The sequence below is a fragment of the Labeo rohita genome, chromosome 11 (genome assembly GCF_022985175.1).
Source record: "Labeo rohita strain BAU-BD-2019 chromosome 11, IGBB_LRoh.1.0, whole genome shotgun sequence".
Lineage (NCBI taxonomy): Eukaryota > Metazoa > Chordata > Actinopteri > Cypriniformes > Cyprinidae > Labeo > Labeo rohita.
In genome coordinates, this window is record NC_066879.1 from 7445184 (window position 1) to 7460160 (window position 14977).

At 35.3% G+C, this 14977-nt stretch overlaps 2 protein-coding genes across 2 annotated transcripts; both read left to right on the forward strand.

The window, feature by feature from the left end:
• Positions 1-671: 671 nt before the first annotated feature.
• sgta (small glutamine rich tetratricopeptide repeat co-chaperone alpha) lies at positions 672-6302 on the forward strand. The gene is made up of 12 exons (XM_051122733.1): positions 672-783; positions 1369-1514; positions 1596-1699; positions 1796-1877; positions 1959-2058; positions 2211-2315; positions 3037-3178; positions 3268-3330; positions 3404-3441; positions 4227-4394; positions 4510-4632; positions 5698-6302. Exons 2-11 carry the CDS (start codon positions 1415-1417, stop codon positions 4619-4621), a joined length of 1014 nt encoding a protein of 337 aa, XP_050978690.1. The 5' UTR covers positions 672-783; positions 1369-1414; the 3' UTR covers positions 4622-4632; positions 5698-6302.
• A 109-nt stretch (positions 6303-6411) lies between these two features.
• LOC127173096 (zinc transporter ZIP3) lies at positions 6412-12506 on the forward strand. The gene is made up of 3 exons (XM_051122734.1): positions 6412-6584; positions 7065-7388; positions 8934-12506. The coding sequence occupies exons 2-3, from the start codon at positions 7182-7184 to the stop codon at positions 9669-9671; spliced, it is 945 nt and encodes a 314-aa protein (XP_050978691.1). The 5' UTR covers positions 6412-6584; positions 7065-7181; the 3' UTR covers positions 9672-12506.
• The last annotated feature ends 2471 nt before the right edge of the window (positions 12507-14977 follow it).

Genomic DNA, 14977 nt, shown 5'->3' on the forward strand with positions numbered 1-14977 from the left:
TAGCATGTTACTAGCATTTTGTTAGCATGTTTTTAACATAATTAGCATGTTGTTAGCATGATTAGCATGTTACTAGCACGTTTCTAGCATGTTTCTATCATGATTAGCATGTTGTTAGCATGATTAGCAATGTTACTAGAATTTTGTTAGCATGTTTCTAACATGATTAGCATGTTACTAGCATGTTGTTAGCATGATTAGCAAATTACTAGCATGTTGCTAGCATGATTTAGATAGCTAGATAGATTAGAAATATTAGAAATATTAGAGTGGAAGCTTAAATGAGTCTAAATTGATTAGAAATAGTACATAGATTGAGCCTCAAGGGATTCTGGGAGTTTAGATTTGAATTTTGTCAGTTGGAGTTTGAAGAGTGTTGCTCATTTGAGTGTTGCTCATTTGAACATTGTTGCTCATTTTGCTCAATGTAAGTCTATGGGATTTTTGGTGGTTTTGAAAGTCTGGTTTATGAAAACCGAAAGCCGGATCAGTTAGAAAAGATACAGCACACCAAGTCAGACCAGTCTGAAGGTCTGGGCCGAGTTTGGTGGTTCTAGGTTGAAAGCTCTAGGAGGAGGTAGATACCGAAATTTGTCTTAGAAGAAGAAGAAGAAGAAGAATCTTAAATAGTAGATCAGCAAGTTGGCTTTCTCAAGCCAATTTAATAATTGTTAGGATTTAGCGGTAACCCAACGTTTGACGTCACGCGCGTAACAGCAGGCGTGCGCGCACGCACATGAATCGTCACACTCTACTGGTTAGAGATCCTTGAGGAGACAACTGGTGAGTGTTAATTAAACACACGTTTAGATTCTGTAGAGCTAAATAACGTCCTAAACGATTTTAGAGTAAAAGAGTGAATGACGGCTAGCCCACTTTTAATTCTCATTAAATCCTCTTTTGTATTTATGTTAAATCACATGAGCGAACTGAAGCTAATGCTAACAGAATTAGCTCTCACGTTGGAAACCAATGGAACATGTTAGCTTGAGCCAACAGCTAGTCAGTGCTAGAATGTTCCATCTCTTATAATAACTTTGTTTTGACCCTGAACATATTAATGTGTTAGCACATGTTCTGAGCGATGGTTACATATCTGAATGTAACGTTAGTTACTTTGTAACAGTCTTACATTGGTTGCTATTTTACGTTTAACTCATCTGTACTGAGTTGCTAACTCTTTACGTTTTGTGTAAGTATTAAATCCAGAACAGTAAAAACTGGAATAAACACACTGTAACATTAAAAATTTGCTCAAAGTCGTTATCATTCTTGGCAAAAATGATGCGTCTCTTGATTTGCAAACCATAGTGTTCAGGTTCTGTAATGTTGCATCTGGTAATAATAACACCTATTCCTGTCTTGTAGGTTTCCTTCACATATTTATTTGGTGAGGTTTAATCCTCAAGACAGAATGGCAGACACAAAGCGTCTCGCATTCTCCATCATCCAGTTTCTCCACGATCAGATGTCCTCTGGAAGTCTGTCATCAGATGCTCAAGAAAGCTTAGAAGGTAAAACCGTAATACTAAAATAAGTTTTGGACACTGTTATGCTATTGGTTGGTAATTTCTAATTTTCTGATTTACCTTTAGTCGCCATCCAGTGCCTGGAGACAGCGTTTGGCGTCTCTGTGGAGGACCAGAGTTTAGCAGTCAGCCAGTCTCTGCCAGAAATATTTGCCTCTGCAACAAAACAGGTAAAAGCGGTTCCTGGTGTCATCTACAGCATGTCATTTTGAAATGTTTATTAATAGCACTGAATGGATTTTAATTAAGACATTAATATGTTGCAGACACGACAAGAAAAGACCAATTCATCCAGTGCTTCACCTTCAGAGGAGCAGTTAGCAGAGGCAGAGCGTCTTAAAACAGATGGTAAGACCATTGCACCTTTACCATTTCAGGATGCTTCATAATGGTCCTCTCGCTCAAAATGATGCATGTATGTACCTGCAGGCAACGATCAGATGAAGGTAGAGAACTTTAGTGCAGCCGTCGAGTTCTACTCTAAAGCCATCCAGCTTAATCCTCAAAATGCTGTCTACTTTTGCAACAGGTACTTGCATGATTTCATTAAATCAGAAAAAAGTGTAATGCTGTAGTATTTGCATTATCCAAAAATGATTTAAAATTTATTTTATGTATTTTAATTGCTGACAATAATTTTTATTTTTTATTAAAAAAAATTATTTTTATATTTATTTTTAGAGCTGCAGCTTACAGCAAACTGGGGAACTATGCTGGAGCTGTTCAAGACTGTGAACGCGCCATTGGAATCGATCCAAACTACAGTAAAGCATATGGACGGATGGGGTAATTTTAATGTTTTTCCCCCCAACTAAAATGTACAGCAGAGTTTCAACAGTTTCAGATAAATTATACAAGGCCAATTAATTTAACTTGATTCACATCTATGGAACTTAAGTTCTTCGCACTTCAGGGTTCCCGCAGTTCCTAAAAATCTTATTTTTACTTTTATAAAATTTACATGTATTAATGTGATTTATGAAGGTCTTTAAAGAGGTCTTAAAAGCCTTAAAGGGATAGTTCACCCAAAAAACAAGAACTCTGTCATTAATTATTCACCCTCATGTCATTACAAACCTGTAAGACCTTCGTTCATCGTCAGAACACAAATTAGGAAATTTTTTATGAAATCTGAGAGTATTCTCTTAAATGTGCGGCGGAGACTGACATGGAAGAGAAGAAATTGTTAAAGTTTTCATTTTTGTATTCTCATAGCTTCATAAGGTTAAGGTTGAATCTCTGATGTTACATTGGCTATTTTAATGATGTCCTTACTACCTTTCTGGGCCTTGAACATGTCAGTTGCTGTTTACGCAGGGTCAGAAAGCTCTCAGATTTCATCAAAAATATCTTAATTTATGTTCTGAAGATAAACAAAGGTCTTATGGGTTTGAAATGAGGGCATGAGGGTTAGTAAACAAATATCCCTTTAAATTTGATTTAAAAAAAAAAAAACCTGTGGATACCCCAATTTACGTCTTCATTTATGTTTTCCTAATAAAATAAGGCTTGCTCTTGCAAGTTTGAACAAATACTCAGAGGCTGTGAGTTACTACAAGAAAGCACTGGAGCTGGACCCTGACAACGACACGTACAAAGCCAACCTGCAAATAGCAGAACAGAAGATGAAGGAGGCACAGCCCAGCCCAGTGAGTCCACAAAAACACCCTGATAACAGTTTTTGTTTTTCTGTGGAAGACAGAGAGTTGTGCTGATGCTCATGTGGTTATCTTTTTAGGCAGGGGGTTTGGGTGGAGTCGACCTGGCTGGTTTGCTGAGTAACCCTGGTTTTATGAACATGGTCAGTAGAAATTCATCTTAAATGCTCTCATTAATACTTACTTATGCTCATCACTAACTGTCACTTTCTTTAGGCATCTAATTTAATGAACAACCCGCAAGTGCAACAACTGTGAGTAGACAAAACATAAGCACAGCATTTATTGTACACACTATACGTAAATGTCATGATGAATTCATATGGTTTTGAAAACTCTAATTTTGTCATTTGGTATAACCATCAAGTAAGTGAAAGAGAATTTTATTATTTATTATTGACCAGAAAAGCCCTGATTTAAGAGAATGACCAACATACAATGTTTTTTTTTGTTTTTTGTTTTTGGACCATGCGTCTTTGTTGGTCACATCACATTACATTAATTTAAAGGGCAAAGATTTTTCAGGTGTTATTAAAGAGTCAAACTGATCTTATTTAAATAAATAATTATAAAAATAATCATATTTAACAAGGTTTTTTTTAAGGGTTTACTTTTCTAGTAATGCACCAAATGACAATTCAGGGCCAAAACAGAAACTGAAAATTCTGTATGCACTTGGCTGAAAGTTGAACCTTAAAATACGTTTTCTTTAATAATCAAATCATGAATCGTATGTATTCAATAATTAACTCTTAAATACAAACTGTCTTAATTGTACAAACATTCAAATTGCACAGGTTTTATATCAAGAAACAGCAATTAAAAATCACAGTTTTGATCAATGATTATGTCCCTCCTAAAATATTTCGCCTGGATATTTTCGTTCACTGAAATTTCAGGGCATTATTATTATTATTATTATTATTATTATTTTATTTTATTTTATTTTATTTTATTTTTTTAACCTCCTTTAGGATTTAAGGAGAGTTGTAACACCTTTATCAGCAGAAGTTTATATCATGTTTCTGTACCCATGTAGGATGTCAGGTATGATGTCTGGGGCTTACGGTCCTATGGGGGGAGCCACCTCACCAGGAGCAACAGCTGGAGCAGCTGGAGCAGCTGGAGCAGCTGGAGCAGCTGGACCTGGAGCAGGAGCAGGCGGTGCAGGTGTTGGTGGCAATGACCTCTCCGGCCTCATTCAGGCGTAAGTTTTAACATCAACATCCTGTAATTTCCACAGGTTTCCGTTTTACCTCCTAACGGCAAGTTCAAGGTCGTATTAAGTGGAGCTGAACTAGTGTTTTTCTATCATGTGACAGTGGTCAGCAGTTTGCACAGCAAATGCAGCAGCAGAACCCTGAGCTTATCGAGCAGCTGAGGAGTCAAATGCGCAGTCGACCTCCCAGTAGTGCTGGCAACGACGAACACTGACACTCCCTACGGTACCTCACATCACTCAATTGAAGTATTCATGTGAAATAAATGACATTTAAGAGACTGAAGAGGTTAGGGTTAGTTCACTTCCAGAATGAACATTTTTTCACCCTTATGTCATCGAAAATATTCATGTCTGTCTGTCTTAAGTCAAAAACAAATTAAGGTTTTTGAGGAAAGCATTCTAGGATTTTTCTCTTTATAGTTGACCTCAGTGGGGATCAAAGCAGGTCCAAATTGCAGTTACAGTGCTGCGTCAAAGAGCTGTACACAATCCCAGCTGAGGAATAAGGGTCTTGTCTAGCGAAACGATCACCATTTTCTTAAAAAATTGAATTTCTATAACTTTTCTTTAACCACACATGGTCATCTTGCACTAGCTCGACCTCACACATTATGTAGTCACGCACACATGCCGTAGACGGAAGTACAAACCCAGTGTTTACAAAGCAAACGTGCAAAGAATTTGAAATACACAGGTGAAGAACTAAGTGTGCATGATTTTTTCCAATGTGATTTTGCAATGCATGAAGATGCACATGCACATTGCAAAATGAGCATTTGTGGTTAAAAAGTACATAAATTTGAATTTTTTTAGAAATGACTTATTGTTTTGCTAGATAAGACCCTTATACCTTAGCTGGGAACGTGTAGAGCCCTTTAAAGCTAGTTTGAAACTGCAGTTTGGACCTTCAACCTGTTGGCTTCCATTGAAGTCTGCTATATGGAGAAAAATCCTGGAATGTTTACCTTAAAAACCTTATTTTTTTTCCACTGAAGAAAGAAAAACACACATCTTGGATGACACAGGGGTGAGTAAATTATCAGGAAAATGTTGTTCTGGACGTGAGCTAATCCTGTAAGGCAGGGCATTGGTCAGTTTTCACATTTTGGACTATTTGACTTTTTATTATGTGATATTTTAGAGTATGGAAGGAAAACATCTAAAGTACAGTTTTAGGTGTTTGTCTTATTGCATATTATACATTTGCATCTGTAGATTTCAGTTACAATGCATATCTTTAAAGGCTGTTTTCTCCAGAACTTAACATTACTTTTCTCATTTTGTGCAGAGTTTAACTCTTGACCTGATATACCTTTGGAAGATGGGCTGCGTTTTTTATTTTTTAAGATATACCTTGTTCCTCCAACTCCAGGGACGAGACTGAGTTTATTCATCTATAAAAAAAACTGCATGAGTTCCCACTGCCCCACATTTCCCTACCAGTTGGAAGAGGTCACCAGTGCACACGTACACATCATATTTGGGGACTGGACTCAAACAAATGTCTAATCAAATGAAGTATCACGCTGGGTTAACACTACATACCAGAGTAATAATCCATATTACTGGACTGTGGTTAATGAATCGCTGATACATGGACATAATGCAGATTTGCTGTAACACCTCAGTGATTCACCTGTCCAATGACGAGTCTGTCTGAACTGAAAGGGGTTGACAAGGAACATGTGCAAACTCAACATTGACAATTAAATGTCAAGTTTGAAATAGGACTTGTGTTTTTGCAGCTGAAGTTTCATGTTTCACAACCACTTATCATGCTTGCAACCAATGAGATTTGTCACAAGTACCATTACTTAACAGATATGATTTTTAATTTGTTCTGATCATTTTGGATTAAAGGAAATGGATGTTTTGTCCATTTTGGAGAACTGATATATTTTATGTGTGATGGTGTATTTAAAGGCACGTGTTATTTGTGTTACGTTGCCGTCTCAAAACCTAGCGAACTGCCCATGTAAACAGCATGTTGTGGCGTTGTAGAAAAGTTTGGAACGTTTTTGCTAGGAACTACTCAAATTTGAGAGGTTTGACGTTCCAGACGAGCCAGTGTTGCCAAGCAACTCAAACTAGTTAGGTAGCTCGCTAGGTATTAAAAAGCAGCCACTGAGCAGGCGTTGCAGCCTTCAGCAGCAGGAAGTATCGACACAAACACGGGTAATGCGCTTGATTTTGTGCATAAGTATATGAAATATTTTCTGCTTGCATGTTACTGTTTGTTGACGATCGTAAAAGGCGTATTTAAACCAGTAATACAGAATAAACGCCTTTTATGTGCGTGCACTGTTTGTTAGCTTAGCATTTGAACTAAGAACTGCAGTTAAACCACTCCGGTTGGAATAGAAATTTGTGAAACACAACAGGCTTGCACGTCTTAATATCAAGTGTTTTTGTCGTTAATATGTTTTTTCAAAACATGTACTATATGAAAACATATTTATATTTTGATACCTAGCGTCTCAGTTAGCATGCTAATCTGTAAACTGACCTCGCCAGTCACCTTACAAACATATAACGCCTCAGAAATTATTTGTCAAGTGTAAATTAATTTACAGAAGCTAGTTTGAGGTTTAAATTATGTTTCTCATATATTTGGAACGAAAATTATGTGGACTGACGTTAGTAAAATGTTTCCAGGGATGCTCTTCATGACCTGACACCAGTCTAACGTTACCCGAAGAAAAGTGTCTTTGGCTTCAGTGTTTATTTTAGATACACATGCTCTGCTGAAGGATCACAGCCCTTCTCCTCAGAATGGAGATAGCTGTAGCCAAAATCCTGTGCCTGCTGGGGGTGTTTGCCTTGATGTTAGGGGGCATCCTTATCCCTGTGCGGGTGATGCTTATGGAGTATGATAAAGTCACGAGGTACAGAAGAGTGGTTGCTTTAAGCAACTGTTTTGGAGGAGGTGTATTCCTGGCCACATGCTTCAATGCCCTACTACCAGCAGTTAGGGCTAAGGTAAGTTATCATCAAGCATAGTTTTGGTTTTGGTTTTGGAAAAAGTTAACTCAAAAATAACATTATTTAATCACCGTCAGGTTGTTCCAAAGCCACACGAGTCTCTTTCTTTTATGGAACAAAAGGAGACACTCTGAAGAATGTTCTGGTCACTTTTTCCCATGCAGATATGATTAATAGATTACTTAAAATGCAAATGCACCTTATATAGCCTCCGAGGCATTTGTTATAGCTATATACAATTGAACTGAATAATTTTTAAAGCTTGTAAATGACAGTCCCCATTAGTTGTAATCGCGTGGATAAAAATGACCAGATATATTCTTTAAAATGTTTTTTGTGCTCCACAGAAGACATGAAGTCGTATGGGTTTGAAACAATTAGGGTGAGTAAAAGACAACAGAATTTTTTGTTAGTTTCGCTATTGGGTGAAACACCAACAAAAAATGAACACAAAAGTTAAAATGTGTTTATACAACTAATCAATTTCTGATTCTGTATATTGTCAATTAGATTCGATCTTAAAACTAAGCATTTAAATATCTTATGAAGATGTATTGTTGTGAGATATTGACAACTGATATTTTAATGCATTTTATGTACACTGCCGTTCAAGATTATATATATATATATATATATATATTTAGAGAAGTATTTTCTGCTCACCAAGGCTGTTTAACTGATTAAATAAATACAGAAAAAACATTCATATTGTGAAATATTATTGCACTTTAAAATAGGGATTTTCTGTTTTAATATACTTTAAAATAAAATGCATTCCTGTGGTGGAAAGCTAAACTTCCTTTTACTCCAGTCTCTAGTGTCACATGATTCTTCAGAAATAATTCTAACATGCTGATTTATTATCAGTGTTGCAAACAGTTGTGCTGCTTTAATATTTATATATTTTGGAATCTGTGATTTTGTTTTAAAGAAATTAATACTTTTATTTATCAAGGATGTGTTAAATTGATAAAAAATGATAACAAAGACTTATATTGTTAGAAAAGATTTCTTTTTTAAATAAATGCTGCTTTTTATTTTCTGTATTTTTTATCAAATAAATAGAACTTTAATGAGCATAAGAGACTTCTTTAAAAGACATTAAAAATCTTACTGATCCCAAACTTTTAAACGGCAGTGTAAGTAGCCTGCTGTGCTGATATAAAGATGTAATTTTTTTTACATTACAAGTGATCTGAATTTCATACTTTTGGCCATATAAATATCAGCAATTGCATCAAATTGCATATTTTTGCTTAGTTTGAGCCTCTAAATATTGACAAGTTATGAGATCCATATTCTCACTATCAAATATGATATTCAACAAACACCCCTTTTTTTGAAGGTTTATTTTACATTTTGTCTTAAGGTTACAAAACTGTTCCATTAGAAAATAGATATTTTGGACTATTATATTTCATATGCCACGTTTTACAGGGTTAAGGATTGTATTTATCTGTTATACAACCAGTATTACCATCAGGGAGTTCACTGGAATTAAAAGATTTAAATGACTGACTTCTTACCTTACCTTACTTTCAGGTTGACGATGTCCTGAAATCGTTACAAACATCCAATCAGTACCCGCTGGCAGAGACGATGATGATGATTGGGTTTTTCCTCACAGTATTCGTGGAACAGGCTGTGCTCACTTTCCGCAAAGAGAAACCCTTGTTTATCGACCTAGAGACGTTTAATGCTGGTGGCTCGACAGCGGGGAGCGACTCCGAGAATGATGCTCCGTTCATCGCTCCCGCTCGAGGTTCCAGAGACCACCACTTTCATTCCCATCATCACGGACACTTCAACGTGTCAGAGCTGACACAAGCTGGGCCGTTGAGATTAGCTAGCTTGGTGGTAGCGCTGTCCGCTCACTCTGTCTTTGAGGGTCTCGCTTTGGGCCTTCAGGAAGATGGGGCTAAACTCGGAACTCTCTTTATTGGAGTGGCCATCCACGAGACGCTGGCAGCCGTGGCACTGGGGGTTAATATAGCCAAGGCGGGAGTCTCCTTGCGGGATGCCAGTAAACTGGCTGTAACAGTGAGCCTAATGATCCCTCTGGGGATCGGGATTGGAATGGGTATTCAGACGGTCCAGCACTTGGCAGAAAGCATTTTATCTGTAGTGCTCCAGGGCTTGGCCGCCGGGACGTTTCTCTTCATTACGTTCTTTGAGATCCTCTCACGAGAGCTGGAGGATAAACACGACAGGCTACTGAAGGTGCTGTTTCTTGCACTGGGCTACAGTGTGCTAGCAGGGCTCGTCTTCATCAAATGGTAAAAGGGGTTACATTTTCTAAAACTGTCTACTGCTCTTTAAGAGCACCATCTCTCTAACATAACCAATGGTTTCTCTAAATCTACTGTATAACTTTTTATATTTTATAGTGCAAGTGTTTTTAGACTTTTTGATGCCAGTTACCCAAAAATATGATTATGTATTATTTATATGATTTATATTTACCAAGCCAGCTGTAAAATATTAAATGTCATATTATTCAGACAAAATGTTATTTCAGAAAATTAAATAATTAGTTTTAATATTGTCACTATACTAGGGTCAAAAATTAATGTAAAATTATTAAAATATTTACTAAAATTGGTATTTATACATTTAACAGACAGTGTGTTTTGTTAATTGTATAAACTATTTATTTTTTATTCTTATTGTTTAAAACAGCTGCAAATATAATTTTGATTAATCTCATGAATTCCATCTTTACAAAGCGTAAGGAAAACAAATATCATGATATTTGGTAAATATTAAAAAATAGTGTTAATTACCATCTTACATTAACACATTAAAGTAATAATTCACCCAAAAATGAAAATTACCTTTTGATTTACTCAGCCTCAGATCATCCCAGGTGTATATGACTTTCTTCTTTCAGGCAATTACAATTGGAGTTATATTAAAAAAAAAAATATTCTGGCTCTTCCAAGCTTTATAATGGCAGTGAATGGCTGTTGAGATTTTGAAGTCCAGTAAAGTTCATCCATCCATCATAAAAGTACTCCACACTGCTCTGAGGGGTTAATAAAGGCCTTCTGAAGTGAATCGATGCATTTGAGTAAGAAAAGTATTCATATTTAAAACTTTAGAAACTCTAATCTCTAGCTTTCACTAATTGTTGTAGCATGTTCACAAGAGAGCGGTATTTCAGTGGATGTTCAGTGGACGTAGCTAGAGATTATAGTTTATAAAGTTTTAAATAGGATATTTTTGTTTTCACAAATGCATCGATTCACTTCAGAAGGCCTTTATTAGCGGTGTGAAGTACTTTTTACTATGGATGGATGCACTTTATTGGACTTTAGAATCTCAACAGCCATTCACTGCCATTATATGGTTTGGAAGAGCCAGGATATTTTTTTATGTAACTCAGATTGTATTTGTCTGACTTAAGAAAGTCTCATACATTTAGGATGGCTTGAGGGTGAGTAAATCAAGGGGTAATTTTCATTTTTGGGTGAACTATTGGGTGAACTTTGACAACCCTTAAATTTCTGTCTGTCTCAAATCAGTTTGATGAATTGCAGGTTAAGAGACCGTGTGTACCCAATAGTTCCACTCCTGTCATTTGTACTTATCCTTTATGTAAATATCATGCATAGTCAATATTTACCAATATAACAATGACTGTTTTAAAGGATGTGCTTATAGATACTATTAGCGGAAAGCACATGTAGAATGTGAATGCGGTGAATGTTTTAGTGAGAACTTTGTCTTGAAGTTCCAGTTTGTTTACATTAAGTTAATTGTAGTTGAGTGCGCAGAATTCTGTCAAACTGCCAATTGTTTGAGTGACTTGACAGAGCGGTTTTACTGGGGAAAATTACTCCAGATCAAAACAGAGACTCTGTTTTGGTTGTGAGCTGAAAGGTGTTTTGAAGCAGACCAGGGAGCTTTTTATGTGAATGTTTTCTTGAGCAAGCTGTGTTTGGTGGTTCACCTTTTTTAATGTAATCTACTGTTACAGTATATTATGGTTTTATGCTTTTAGATTGCGTATCATTACATTAAAGCTGTATTTTATCTCATTTTTCACGTTTTCGGCTGCTAGCCTCAGTTTGATTTTGATAAGTATTTTGCCTCATAATAAGCATCATGCAAGTAAATGAAGAGAACTGTTGAATTGATAAATTCCACTTACAAGCTTATGTGGTACATTATTAAAATGTTGTATGGATATCGATACTGCCGAGAGCCTCAGGAAAATCAGACTTAACCTTATATTGGTTTGTATCTTTTTTTAGTTTAGTTTGACATTTTTGTATCATTTATAGCTTTACGAACCTTTACGGTTATATTGCTTTAAGCCATATTAAGGGATTCTTAATCGTCTTTTCAGTGTTTAAGTATTTCTGAGCAGTTTCAACAAATCAAACAACAGATGTAAAATTTTTGTCTTAAAGTATCTAAGAACTCTTTGTAGCAACCTGTTTGTTGCTTTAAGAGCAAACATATGTGTTGGTTTGTTTTCTTTTATATTAATTCATTTCGAATCATTTATCATGAATGATATATTCTGAAGTCATTGATTTTAGATTGTATTTTATATTACTTTCCCATTACTGTTTAATCTGTTGTGTGCCATGTTTTCTTTGCAAGCAAGTTAGAGATAAAAAATGTCTTCGTTTAAGGTTTTTAATGTCACTGGATGATGTCGTGAAGCAGTAATTTTCCAATGATATTGCTTGTAGTATAATAAAACTGGTTGCATTTGTGCTGTTTGAGCATCGAAACAAATGCAACTAAGATTATTCTGCATTCTCCTGCTTTCTGCTCTTCCCTGGCTTCCTCTGCCTGCTGAATGAAGACCGTTAATACAGCTTTATGTAGTTAAACACTGATTTTGGTGTACTGGACAAAACTTGCTATTAACAGGTTTTGGTTACCAGACAAAACTGATATTTTCCAACAGGATCTGGCATCCGGGCTTGGATCCAGAATTTGTCAGTCTGTAGCCATTCCTGTCTGTACTCTTTTACATGTGTCAATGAGATTTAGTATTTCGGTGTTGCAAAACTCTTCTTTTTGCAATGCAAGGATATAATGTAATTATTAATCAGCTTTAATTTTCGATTTAATAAAGTGATTCTCCTGGTTGTGTGATTTTTTTGGATTCTCTTCTTTACTGTCTGAGTACTTATAGCCTAGTTGGAAGTGTTTCAGATCACCATGTAACCTGTCTGCTCCTTTAACCTGGAGTGTGCCACAAAGCCCTAATCTGACGCACCCAGGTCCTGACCTATCAGACCAGTTAACACTGACTGATTACACACCATTGTCACGTGAAACTGCCTTTTGTCATGACGGGATTATTGCTGGATTGGATTACTGTGATATCCAAGGTTTCATTAACTAGCACACCGTGTCTAGAAAACCTGGCCTTGTTTACAATAACAAGTTCATTGCAAGATAAAATAAATGAGAATCAGTATTGGGGGCAGTTACTTTTGCACCTCTACATTCAATTTTGAGTTACTCCATGGAAAAGTAACTTCCTGCGTTACTTAGTTACTTTGTATAGAAAGTAATGCATTACGTTACTTTTACGTTATTTTTTTGTCACCTTGGCTGGTCTTTGTTTTTTAATAACAGTAAACCCAAATGTTATATTTTTGGCAACTGTAATAGCACTTTCACACCAAAAGTGTGAACATTTTTACAATTCTGTTTCATTAGAGCTCTGAGGGGGTCCGGAATCCCTAGTAATGCCACTAAGAGTAGTTCAGGTGTAGTTCATCACATTTAACTATGAACATGGTCCGCTAATGTTTAACCATCACAATGTGTCCAAATACCATATACCTTAATACCATAACAATTATTTTAGCCTTATGGTGAATTTGTTGTGATGTGACATAGCAAAAATTAAGAAAAATAAACTCAGCCTGAGAGAGCATGAGAGAGATTTATTTTCATTGTTAGTCACTTATTTTCATATAGTTTATTTAATATGAAATTATAATTAACATAATTATTTCCCCATGACTTCTTGGATAATTTCAAGACAAACTTTGACAACAAGGCAAGCTTTGCTGTCATCTGTTCAAAACTGCTAAAAATGAAACCATTTTAAGATGGGACATATCCCCTATTGCAATACTCAGCTGTTTTTTAAAGCTATTTTGAGATAAAAACAAATCTGTGGTTCTTTTATGTGCGTCACACCATAGGACACTATGTCAAACTAAAGGACAGAAATGGTAGTTATTAAAGTATTTCTATTTAATTTTGAACATTTTAAATGAGAAAGTTTAATTTTGATACAAACAATATCAACATGTTTTTTTAAACAAAACAAAATAATTTTCATCATTTGTGATTGATATTTATGATACAGCTAAATATTACTGATATACTGAAACTATATTCATTAAGATGTGAATAAATGTTTTAAAACTAGCTACTCTTTTTAAGGCATGATTTTGATTCTGTTTACTTTCTACATTATTCTCCTACGATCTCCTCCCTTCTGGTGGATCTCTGTTAATTTTCTGTCTATATTTCCTCGTCCTTTCTCTTCCACTATTTTCTCTCCCTCAATTCTTTCTGTTTCAAAAACAAAGTATCACATCTTAACAAGTATCACATACTTATTTCATGACACTTTATAACAGTACAGGTTTTCTGCAAAAACATCAGAAAATAGTTTAATCAATGTAATTACTGCATTTAAGAACACTGAAAATGATCAAAAAGAATAAAAAGTAGTTAAATTATTATTTAATTATTTAAAATGCTTTTTAAAGAGACCTTGTCCTCTGGTGTGACAGTACAGGCGTCACACTGAAGGACATTTTTTGCCATTTCAGCCTTTTTTTGTCAATGACAAAATGATGACCTTGCTATTCCAAGTTAACCTGTCATTAGCGGTTTGCAAGACACATTTCCATAAGTTTCCATGATTATGTAGTTTAATACATTTTTGTAGTGGTTCCAAAAAAGTTAAATATTTTAACATTTCTGAGACAAAAATTGACCATGTGCACACGTCATGGACTTGACAAGGACCATGAATGGAGTCCTTCAACTAATAAAAGTTTTTTCTAGAATTGGCCGATTTAAAATCAGGATATGGTGTCACACCATAGGACATGGTTTTCAGAGACAAAATGTATTAAGTTCCTACACTTTCAGAATATATGGATGAAAAAAATGATTTACTAAAATAGACTTATACTGGAGGTATTTATTGACATTTTTATGCTTTTTTTTTTTTTAATTGATAAAATGTATTGAACCATGGTTGAGACAGTCACACCATAGGACAATTTTGACATTTGGCTCAAAAATTTAAAAAAATTAAATAACATTGCAGCTTTTATAACAACCCATGTCGGACAAAGAAATGTTTTATGATTTACAGCATTTTAAATAATGACAATATTAATTATATTAATTTTTATCTTGTGGGACAGTGAAATGCCATGTCACGTCAACATCCCAGATACCTGTATAAACTTGCAATTCTGAGAAGAAAAGTCCAAATTGTGAGACATAAACTTGCAATTGCGAGAAAAAAGTTTGAATTTTGAGTCTTGCAATTCTGACTTTTTTTCTTAGAATTGTGAGTTTAT